Source organism: Nothoprocta perdicaria, unplaced genomic scaffold (assembly GCF_003342845.1).
Source record: "Nothoprocta perdicaria isolate Ctin4 unplaced genomic scaffold, notPer1 scaffold_30, whole genome shotgun sequence".
NCBI classification, from domain to species: domain Eukaryota; kingdom Metazoa; phylum Chordata; class Aves; order Tinamiformes; family Tinamidae; genus Nothoprocta; species Nothoprocta perdicaria.
In genome coordinates this window covers 5089841-5100823 of record NW_020455533.1, presented here as the reverse complement: position 1 = coordinate 5100823, position 10983 = coordinate 5089841, and the positions used below count along the sequence as shown (strand labels likewise).

Sequence of the window (10983 nt, the reverse complement as noted above, 5' to 3'; positions counted from 1 at the left end):
GGTACCGAGCTCCCCCGGGCACTCAGCACTGGGATCCCTCCTCCATCCCGGATCCCCATTCTTCCCACCCCGTTTCCCCGTTGGCAGCGCTGCAGCCCCCACTTTGTGCCCCGCTTGGAGCACCTCGTATCGTCCCCTGCCGCGGTGCCCCGGTGTCCCCAGCTCCGTGCTGGCTGGGGACAGGGAGGAGGGTGCCCACGGTGGCCCTGTGACCCCCCTGCTCCAGCTGCCCCTTCCAGAGGCCTTGGAGGGGATGCGGTTTTGGTGACATCCCCTCCCTCCCCGTTCGCAGCCCATGTCTGGGGYGGCTCTGGGCTGCTGGCGCCGTTCTGTGTCCGTTTGCATCGGGGACAACCCTGGAGTGACCCCAGGGAGCCAGGGCAGGGGGACATCTCTGCAAGGGCCTCCCCGCCACGAGCTGTCCCCTCGCCCCGCTTCTGTGTCGCCGCGCAGCTCTAAGTGTGTCAGGAGGCCCCCCGGGACCCCCGGAGGAGAGATGAGCGCCGGGAAGGGCTCGTGGGACCAGTCGGCACGTGCTGGGCAGGGACGAGGTGACAGCAAGGTCCCTGTGCCCGGGCCCTGCCGATGCGGCTGTGCTTTGCGGCCGGGGGCTGTGGATAGTGCAAGTGCCAGGGAGCAACACGAAGAGGTTTAGATCCCGGCTGCCTCGGGGTGACGGTCCGTGTGACACCCCTGTGGRGTGGCCGGGCTTTGTAGGAGAGGCTGGACCTGCCGCGTGAGCCCCAGCTCCGGCTCTGCACCGAGGAGGAGGACGGGAGCAGGGAGCYCAGCTTGCCGGGAGCTTCGTGGCGGCCCCTGGCCCCTTTCGGGGCTGTTGGCTTTGCAGGACCCCCAGGGCCACCTCCAGTCGTGCCCAGGAGGACCCTCGGCTGCTTGGTGTGGGATGTGCAGGGAGAGGGCGCAGGGAGTCTCCGTGGGGCCCTGCTGCCCGCCCCGGGGATGCAGAGCGGTACCACCATGGCCCAGCACAGCCYGAGGCTTCGCTCCGCTGGCTGGAGCCGCGTCCCTCAAGGGCAGCGTCCCTCTCTATTGAATTTCCCATCCGTGCCCCTGCATGACCTTGCAAGGAGGTGAGCCAGGCTCTAATTCCGTAGTGCCCCGCTCGGCACAGCTGGGACACTGGGCACTGCTTGTTGTTTGGCTCCCTTTAATCTGCATCCATTGAATGTGCCCACGGTCCGGGTGGTGAGCGGCACTCGGAGCCGCCCGTGGTGCCCCGGCTGTATCCGCACAGGGGGACGTGGGCTTTGGGATACACCTGGCAGCCCTGCACCCAGCAGCAGGCTCTGCCCGGGGCTCCCGGGGCTCGTCCTGCAGGTATTAACCCTCCACATAGGTTGATGGGGCTGTGGGGACGACTGGAAGAAGCCCCATGGAAGCAGGACTTGGCTCGGGGAGCTGCCAGGATGTGGGTCAGGGCCATGGAGGGGCCGTGCGTGGCCAGGGACAGGTCCGTGTAGATCCCGCTGGAGTTGTGGGAAGGATCCGGGTGGCACAGCCGGCTCCACGCCCTCTAGAGCAGGCGCTGCAGTTTCCTCTGCGCTTAAGGCTCCTCATTCCCGGGATCCCATTAGGCAGCACAGAGATTCCCTGGCCGGGGGGAGCCGCAGGGCAGGGAGCAGCTCCGAGCGCCGCTCCACGCTGCTCTCCGTGCCCGCAGGTTCTGCGGCGAGTGCCTGCAGCCCTGCCTCCAAGTGCCCTCCCCGCTGTGCCCGCTCTGCCGCATGCCCTTCGATCCCAAGAAGGTGGAGAAGGCCTCCAGCGTGGAGAAGCAGCTCTCGTCCTACAAGGCCCCTTGCAGGGGCTGCAGCAAGAAGGTAAAGCTCGCGAAGGGGCTGCGCTCTGCCCCGGGGGCACAGCCGCTGTGTTAGTGTCACCCTGCAGCTGGGCTGCCAGGGAAGAGGAGCTGCTTTACTGTCCATACCAGCTCTGCCAAGCTCCCCGTTCAACGGGCCACCCAGTTATGTCTGCAGGATGTGGTGGCCCTTTTGGGAAGGCTGCTCCTGGCCAGGTGGGCACGACTACCCGAGGCGAGCGGGGCTGTGTGGACATAGGTGCCCTCCTAGCTGCATTTGGCAGCAGGCTGGAGCTGCTGTGGGGCAGTGGGGATCTCCAGATACGTGCTGAGGTTTCCTGTAGCGCGAGAGGCTGTGACAAAGCAGCCCTTCCTGGAGGCCAGGCCTTGGTCTTGCTCCAGGTGCTGTGATCCTGACAGCCGTTGGGGAGCTCAGCTGGCAGCAGGGAAGAGGCCCCACGTGGCCCAGCCCAGGGCAGTCTGCTCGGGGACAGTTTTGGGACGAGCTGTAAAGCTGTGATTCATGATGTGTTTACAATCTGCTGCCTTTTCTGGCTTCCATAAACCTGGGAATCTTCCTTAACTCCCTGGCTGTGGCCCAAACATGATCCCAAGCTCTCGGGTGAGCAGTGCAGGGTCTGTCAGCTAGGCTTAGCGTGTTCCTGATTCCTATGTGCAAAGGAGAAGGGAGCTAACGCTGCAGCCTTGCAGCCTGGGTGACTTCTTGTGCGTGACCCTTGAGGGCATCTTGTGCTGGGAGAGCAGCCCCAAACCTCCCTGCTCCCGTTGTGCAAGGATCTGCAACGTGGATGTGTGGGGGCCCAACCTACACAGCCCAATGTCCTCTCTGATGCTGACTGCTCAAAGCTTGGCCAAAGCTGCCCTCCCAAGCTGGAGTGGAGGCTGCAGTGCTGTCTGTGGCTGCAGGGTTTCTACAGCCTCCGGGAATGTGTGTCCTCCCCTTGTTCTGCAGGTAACCCTGGCGAAAATGCGGTCCCACGTCTCCTCCTGCGCGAAGGTGCAAGAGCAGATGGCCAACTGCCCCAAGTTCGTCCCTGTCGTCCCCACGTCCCAGCCCATTCCCAGGTATTGCATCGCCAAGGGAAACCTCCTGCCCTAGTTACTTCACAGGTGCTCAGATCCATCCTTGTTATAAGCCCTGAAATCCAAGGATGTGTTTTACTTTCTCGTTATCCTGTTCTGGTCTCAGGAAGACACACTGGCACCTTTTCCCTCTTGGCATCTGCAGCCGGGCACTGTCCTGTGCTCTTTCAAAGAGGGACCCACCAGGAAGACCTGTGGCTGGGGGGGGGGGTGGCCCTTAATTCCTGAGTTCCCAGCAGCTTGTGGAAACTGGGACACGCTCCTCTGACCTGAGGCAGTGGGGCAAACCAGAACAGGGAGGCTGGATTAGTTTGGGAGCAGTTGGTCCAGACTCTTCCCAGGGCTCTGAGCGTTTCCTGCTCTCCTTAGCAACATTCCCAATCGCTCGACGTTTGTGTGTCCGTACTGCGGGGCCCGCAACTTGGACCAGCAGGAGCTAGTGAAGCACTGCATGGAGAACCACCGCAACGACCCCAACAAAGTGGTGAGTGAGCCGGGCCGCTCCGCGTGGGGCGGCCCTGGAAATCCCAACGCGTCTTAACTGCAGCTAAGGCTGCCTGCACACAGAGCTGCTCGTTCGATTGCACTGCGCTGCACTCCTGCAGCACTTCTAGATTAGTTAATTTGTTTTGAATCTCTTTGACAAGAGGTTAGCTTTGCTAGACACTCCAGAATATGGAGTCTCCTCTGTCCCCTGTGCCAGCCATGGGGCACTGAACTTGCTCTCCCCCAGCTCTGCTGGGTCAGCCCAGCTGTGGGGGACTGAGTGAGGACCTTGCAGCTCTGGCTCCTCCTCAGAGGGGCTTGTGACTTATCTGTGCCACGTACCCGGGGGCTTCGTGTGCTGAAGGATGTGGCAAGGAAGGAGGAAAAGAGGGTTGAACCCCCTGCTTGGCACATCCTGCTGCGGGACGTGTTATTTCGAAGGGGAGCTGCTGCCCTTGTATCACAACTACTCCTACCTTGTATCACACCTGCATTGGCCCCGGGATACTCTGTCTGTGGAGGCTGAGGCTTCCTGGGGGCAGACAGGGGGGTCTGCGCCTTCGAGTCACCGTTCCCTGTCCCCGTGTGCTGCAGGTGTGCCCGGTGTGCTCAGCCATGCCCTGGGGGGACCCGAGCTACAAGAGCGCCAACTTCCTGCAGCACCTCCTGCACCGGCACAAGTTCTCCTACGACACCTTCGTGGTGAGTCCGCCCGCCAGCCAAAGCCGGGTCGCCTTCTCCACATCCTCCTGGGCGCTCAGGAGCCAAGAGCAGCCCTTGCCTTGGTGTGCCAGGACCGGCCCACCTTGCTGTCCATCCCTGCAGCGATGGGAGGAGACGGTTCCTCCTTGGGGATTGCAGGACACGTGTGGCACATGCTAGTACTGCCTTTGGGAGCCCGTGGGAGCAAGGCTAGCTTTGCCAGCATGTCCTATAGAGGGGTTTGAGCCGGGCCTTCACAAACCCAACCCTGGAAAAAGCCACTGAAGAAGATAAACGTTACTGCAGTCTGTGACGATGGGTCGCCTCTTCCACGTGTTCCCTTAAGCTCTTCCCTTGAGAACCCCCTTTAGATGCTTCACTTGGGGAGACCTGAGACCACTTTTCACATGCACCGGTTTCACCCTGCTCACAACTGGGCCTAAGAGCAGAGGGGATGGTAGCAGGTTTGACCCAGGCAGGCGAGAGGCGGTAGAAACAGAGCCAGCATCCCACTGAGCCTGTTGCTCCCATAACCTCACAGCCCCATTTGCCAAAGATAATTGGGGGCAGCCCAGTGGGAGGACCGGGAAGCTCCTTCCCTTGCCTTTTCTCATGGTTTTGAGGGGGCTCTGCGTTCCCTGGCGTCTCTCCTGACTGGCCCCGCTCTGTTTCCAGGACTATAACATCGACGAGGAGGCGGCGTTGCAGGCTGCACTCGCCCTGTCCCTCTCCGAGAACTGAAGGCCGCTGCGGAGCATCGGTTGGACCCACCCGCGCACCCTTTCTCCTCCTGCACACTCGGCCTTCCTGCCGGGGAGCCCCCTGGCCCCTCGGCACCCCCGGAGACCCTCGCCTCCCTCCTGACTTCTCTCTGGGCTGATCCCACCTTGTTTAAGAAGGTGGAGTCTCTTTAGCATCGCGCTGGACCGGTGAGTGAGCAGAGACGGCCGCTGTTGGGAGGAGAGCGCTGTCCGTGCTGAAGGACTGGGATTGTCCCTCGTTTGGGCGTTTCATATCCATATACGGAGTATATACCTGTATCCAGATCTATTTATTATTAGATGCTTTTTGGCACCATTTGTCTTCATGCTCTTTGTTGCAATTTAATAGGTATATAAAACTACGATGCGTTTTATGCAAAAATGCCCTAGTTTTTAAACGGGAATCATCCATGATCTTTTAAACAAAAACGAAGAATATAGCATGGAGAATTTTTTTTTTAAACCCCATAAAGCTGTTTCTGGAGATGCTGCTCTATCCCGTCCCCCCCACTGTGGGCAAGAGCTGCCTTGTTTTCCTGCTACTGCACAGGCAAGGCCAAGAGCAGCCTGGGCTGAAAACCGGAGCGAGACTGTTGTCCTCTCGTGCCCTGTGACTCCGGAGGGCTCTGCAGGGAGCCATGGATGCTCCTGGCCTCCGGCATTCAGCAAAACCTTGTGCATTTTCTACTAGCTCTTGTGATACGGGGAGTTCTTGCATTTTTCTACATTAATGGGTGTGATACCTTTTCCATGTTTTATAGAGCAGGAACGGAAGCTGTTACTCTTCACACTGCAATATCCGTGACCGGGGACAAGAGTATTTTTATGGAACGTTATTAAGAAAGTATATTTTTTAAAAAAACAAACGAATGAACATGCTGTGGATTTGCAATGGGGTGGGAGGGAGAACCTGGGCACTCTGCCTGGGCAATGGGAAGTGCATGGGTTTCCCATTCCATTATTGGGCCCTTCTGTTCCTTCGTGTGTTTCCGTGAAGCGAGTGACGTTGCAGGTGAGGCCGGGACAGCGCAGCACCTTGTAGGCAGAGCCTGTTGGCCGGAGGAGCAGGTGAGAGTCGCAGCAAGGCCGTGGGGTCCCTCTGGGGAAGAGAACTGTGCAGAAAGGGGCTGCGGTGATGGGGAGGGGAAGCAGCTCTGTGTTCCGCAGGAGCCGGCTGCGATCCTAGCGCAGTTGAGCCTCTCCGGCGCCTTTCCAGGCTCCACGTGTTCTCGCCAGCTGGGGTTGCTGGAGCAGCTCTTGCCCAGCAGGGTCTGCGCTGTAAAACACAGGCCTAATGTGGACAGATGGGCTTCCCTCCTCTGCCTGGCGTTTGGCCTCCCGCATGCTCAAAGTTAAATGATGAGCTGTGGTGTTTGAGCACAGAGCCAGGAGCTGGGAATCCAACCCACAGTGAGAACTCTGCCGGGAATGGCCTGGATTTGACTTTCCTCTCTCTGGGACAGTTGGGAACCCGCAGAAACCCGCTGGGCTCCTGTAACTTCTTGGCAAGGGAGATCTAGAGTGGTTCCAGAAGGAGGATATCACGGGGAGACTCCACGAATAGGGAGCAGCGTTAGTGTCTCTGTGGGCAGAACTGCTCCGTGTGGGAGCTGGTGCCCGGGGCTGCATTGGGCAGGACCCCCGATCCATGGGCACCGAGCAGAGCAGCTGCCGTGTGTCCGGGTGATGCACGAGGGGGTCTCTGGGCTAGAATCCCAACCCTGATGTCCCCCCCCCCCCCACAGGATTGCATCTCCCTGCGCTAGGATGTTCTGGGAATAAGGCGCACCCAGGTCGGTGCTGATTTTGGAGATGCTCCGTAGCCTCCCAGTGACCACAGGGATGGTAGGAGGCACCTACGCAGGGATTCCCGCTCACTCCCAAGCTCCTGCCCTTGGGAAGCAGCGGGATGGACGTGGCATTTTGTCCCCCGCTGGTCTGGGCTGCGTCGCAGCACTTACGGAAGAGGCCGTGTCCTTCCCCGTGCTTCTCCTTGGCCAGGTGCTGTGCCAGCTGCTGCTGTCCCCAGCACCACGGAGCAGTCCCCACGCACAGCAAAAATCAGTCCCCGTCTAAAGGGACAGCCGTGGGGCTGCGCCGTCCTTGTGGACCAGCACGAGGGGAGGCCTGATTGGCACTGACCTCTGGGGACGGGGGACACGCCGTGTCAGGAGAGGGGACACGGGCGCGGGCACGGGGGTGCAGCCTTGAACTAAAGAGTGTTTGCAGGGTGGGAGCTCCATGGGCTCCTTGTTGGGAGCTCGCCGGGACACTGGGAAAAGGCTGGAGCTTCCCGGCGGGATCTCCTCCATGGGAGGGGACCCTGGGAGCCCGTCCAGCTGCCCGCGGCGGCTCCGTTTCCCTCCTTCGCACCCCGGCAGTGCAGGGGCCGGGCCGGCCGCTCTCCAAAGCCCTTCCCGTGCAGGTAGCTCCTGCGTGTCATCCCGCTCTCTGCGGGATTCGGGATCGGCGGGATGCAGGGAGCCCTGTGGTGCCAGCGGCCCCGCTGCTCAGCGGGCGCCTCCTGACTTTTTTCATAACTCCAACTTTTAACGAGACGTACTGTTTTTTGAAGAAGAAAAAACAAATCAATGCCGTATTTGTAGCCGAGCGTTTTTCTCAATAAAGGCAGTTTCATCCAGGGGTGGTCTCGGTGTGGAGCGTCTCCGCCGCAGGGCTTTGCTGCTGCTCCCATCGCAATGCGAGTGGGATGTGCTCGGGGCAGCGGTGGGAATGCTGCGGGACGGGGGACAGGGGGAGGTCCTGTTCCTGCAGCCCCGTGTCCTGGGGAGCCCATGGGCTGCTCCTTGTCCCTGTTGCAGGGAGGTGTCCCGGTGCTTCCCGGTCCTTGGGCTTCCCCGGCAGCTCCTTGTGCCCAGTGTGAGCAGCAGGGCCCATAGCAGAGTCCCATAGAGAGGGAAGGGATGGCTGGAACGGGATGGGGGGGATAAGGCTGGAATGAGACAGGATAAGATGGGATATGATAGGACAGGATAGCCTGGGATGGGACAAACTGGATAGCATGGGATGGGATAGGACGGGATGGAATAAGGTGAGATGGGACAGGGCAGGAGAAGGGATGGGATGGGACAGGCTGGGATGGGAAGGGATGGGAAATGATGGGGTGGGATGGGATAGGACAGTAAGGCTGGGTCGGGACCTGCCGTGGGTGTTGTTGGGGGGGACATTTCTGCAGGAACTGGCTGCCCCAGCGGTGCTGTGGGGTGTCCAGGGGCTGGGGAGCCCTGCGACTCACTGGGAATGGGGGTCCTGGGGGATACTGGGGGCACTGGGATGTGCTGGGAGCACTAAGAGCAGTGAACACTGCTGGGAATACTGGGGATATTGGGGAGACTGGAGATATTGGAGACACTAGGGACACTGAGGATATGGGGAACACTGGGGCTATTTGGGATACTGGTAGCACTGGGGACACTGGGGATATTGGGGGCACCGGGGCGGGCTCATCCCCCCTCCCGCCTCCGCCCCCTCCCCACCCAGGACGCCCGGCGCCGGGCATTGCGCATGCGCAGCGCCGCGCTCCAGTCCCTAACATGGCGCCGCGCGCCCCGCGGCTTCGTCCCCACCCCTGCCCGCTGCGCCCTGCCCAAACCCCTCCGGGTGGCAAAGCGGGGCGGCCCCAGCGTTCCGCGTGCGGAGGCAGAGGGGCGTGGCCAGCGCCGTGGTCCGATCGCGGCTATTGGTCGGGAGGGAGCGGCCGCGGTGGCGCCAGCCAATAGGAGGGCGCCTTCTCGCTCCGGTGTGTGGGGCGCGCCACGTGGGTGGCGCCGGGGCGGGGGGCGGCGCTGAGTCCTGCCCCGACGGCGCGGGCGGCTCGGGGGGCCGGGGGCGCCGCCATGGCCGAGGACGCGGCTGTCACCAGGGTCACCTGCACGGCCCCGGTCAACATGGCGGTCATCAAGTACTGTGAGTGGCCGGGGGGGTCCCCTGCGCGCGGGGAGCCGGGGGGTCCCCCGGGATGGGGGGGTGCCCGGGTGAAGCCCCCGCGCTTGGCTCTGCTGCAGGGGGCAAGCGGGACAACGAGCTCATCCTGCCCATCAACTCCTCGCTCAGCGTCACGCTGCACCAGGACCAGGTGGGCACGGAGCGGGAATTGGAGCGGGAATTGTGCGGGGTGGGGTGGGGGCACGTGGGGGTGCGGGGCACAGAGCGGGAATTGTGCGGGATGGGAAGGGGACACGGGAGTGGGGGTCGCAGCAGGGCCATGTTCCTCCCCATGGATTATCCAGCCATGGAAAACGCTGCTTATTTCTCCATTGGCACCTGTGAGATGCAGCCTTGGCTGCTGGAGCCGCGGGGAAGTGGGGAGGATTTGGGAATTGCGCTCCCGCTTTCCAGCCCCTCGGCACCGCGGGGCGCCGCAGGCTGCAGGACGGGCCCCGTGCCCGGTGCGGGGGTCCCGGTGCCCACACGGTGCCCCACGGCAGCTGAAGGCGACGACCACGGTGGCCGTGAGCAGAGCCTTCCAGGAGGACCGGCTGTGGCTGAACGGCGAGGAGGCCGACGCGGGGCAGCCCCGGCTGCAGGCCTGTCTGCGCGAAGGTGACACCCGCCCGTGCCCCGGCGTCCCCACGGGTGTCCCCACGGGTGTCCCCACGGGTGTCCCCTGCCCGCCCCCTCGTGCCACCGCCTTCTGTCCCCGCAGTGCGGCGCCTGGCGCGGAAGCGCCGCAGCGGCGCCGAGGACGCGGACGCGCCGGGTCTCTCCTACAAGGTGCACGTCGCCAGCGAGAACAACTTCCCCACGGCCGCCGGGCTGGCGTCGTCGGCCGCCGGCTACGCGTGCCTGGGTGAGCGGGCGGCGCCGGGACGGGCGCCGGGACAGGGGCTGCACTGGGATGGGCGTCGGGATGGGCACTGGGATGGGCACCAAGATGGGGACTGGGGCTGCACTGGGGGGGATGCTGGGACAGTCACCAGGATGGGCACTGGGATGGGCACTGGGATGGGGACTGGGGCTGCACTGGGATGGATGCTGGGATGGGCACCAGGATGGGCACTGGGATGGGCACCAGAATGGGCACCAGGGCTGCACTGGGACAGGCGTCAGGATGGGCACCAGGATGGGGACTGGGGCTGCACCGGGATGGGCGCCGGGACAGGCAGTGGGACGGGCCCTAGGATGGGCACCGGGACGGGCAGCAGGATGGACACCAGGTCCACGGCACCGGGATGGGCAGCGGGACAGGCACCAGGTCTGCGCCGGCTCTGACGCGCGCGCCGGGCGCAGTGTCGGCGCTGGCGCGGCTCTACGGCGTGCAGGGCGAGCTGTCGGCGGTGGCGCGGCGCGGCTCGGGCAGCGCCTGCCGCAGCATGCTGGGCGGCTTCGTGCAGTGGCAGCGCGGCGAGCGGGCGGACGGCGAGGACAGCGTGGCGCTGCAGGTGGCCCCCGAGACGCACTGGCCCGAGCTCAGGGTGCTCGTGCTCGTGGTGAGGACGTGGGGGGCACGACGGGGGACGCGGCGGCGCTGTGGGGCTGCCGTGGGGCTGGGCGCCGGGGTGCCGCCTGCCCCATGGCCGTGCCCTGTGTCCCAGGTGAGTGCTGAGAAGAAGCCGGTGGGCAGCACGGCCGGCATGCAGACCAGCGTGGAGACCAGCCCCTTGCTCAAGGTAGGCTGCCCGGACGCCAGGGCCCATCCCGCAGCCTGCCACATGTGGCACATTGGGGTCCGGGCTCCCTTGGGTCCTGCTTTTGTGTCCCACTGGAGACACGGATAGAGGGCACTGCCCACCATGGAGTCATGGGGCTCGGCAGCGTCCTCGTGCCCAGCATTGCCCTGGGCACTCGGCTGCAGCCAGGAGGGAGCCGGAAATGTCCCCGGGAACAGGGATTTTGGCAGGGGGGCCGTCGCGGGTGACGCCGGCGCGTGTGTCGCCGCAGCACCGCGCCGAGGCCCTGGTGCCGGAGCGCGTGGCGCTCATGGCGCGGCACATCCGCGAGCGGGACTTCGAGGCCTTCGGGCAGCTCGCCATGCGCGACAGCAACCAGTTCCACGCCACCTGCCTCGACACCTTCCCGCCCATCTTCTACCTCAATGAGGTGTCGCGCCGCATCATCGCCCTGGTGCACCGCTACAACGGCCACCACGGCCGC

The 10983-nt window shown here is 63.5% G+C and overlaps 2 protein-coding genes across 2 annotated transcripts in view; both read left to right on the top strand.

Moving 5' to 3' along the window:
- The first annotated feature begins 1427 nt into the window (after nucleotides 1–1427).
- Nucleotides 1428–6324, top strand: RNF166 (ring finger protein 166). The gene is made up of 6 exons (XM_026042291.1): nucleotides 1428–1433; nucleotides 1596–1838; nucleotides 2790–2902; nucleotides 3290–3404; nucleotides 4001–4108; nucleotides 4784–6324. Exons 1-6 carry the CDS (start codon nucleotides 1428–1430, stop codon nucleotides 4847–4849), a joined length of 651 nt encoding a protein of 216 aa, XP_025898076.1. The 3' UTR covers nucleotides 4850–6324.
- Nucleotides 6325–8726: 2402 nt separating this feature from the next.
- Nucleotides 8727–10983, top strand: part of MVD (mevalonate diphosphate decarboxylase) — a 3740-nt gene continuing 1483 nt past the window's right edge. The window contains exons 1-7 of the mRNA XM_026042290.1: nucleotides 8727–8796; nucleotides 8895–8965; nucleotides 9318–9432; nucleotides 9536–9679; nucleotides 10120–10319; nucleotides 10425–10499; nucleotides 10771–10981. Of these exons, the coding sequence (XP_025898075.1) occupies nucleotides 8727–8796; nucleotides 8895–8965; nucleotides 9318–9432; nucleotides 9536–9679; nucleotides 10120–10319; nucleotides 10425–10499; nucleotides 10771–10981 (886 nt within the window). The remainder of the gene's footprint in view (nucleotides 8797–8894; nucleotides 8966–9317; nucleotides 9433–9535; nucleotides 9680–10119; nucleotides 10320–10424; nucleotides 10500–10770; nucleotides 10982–10983) is intronic.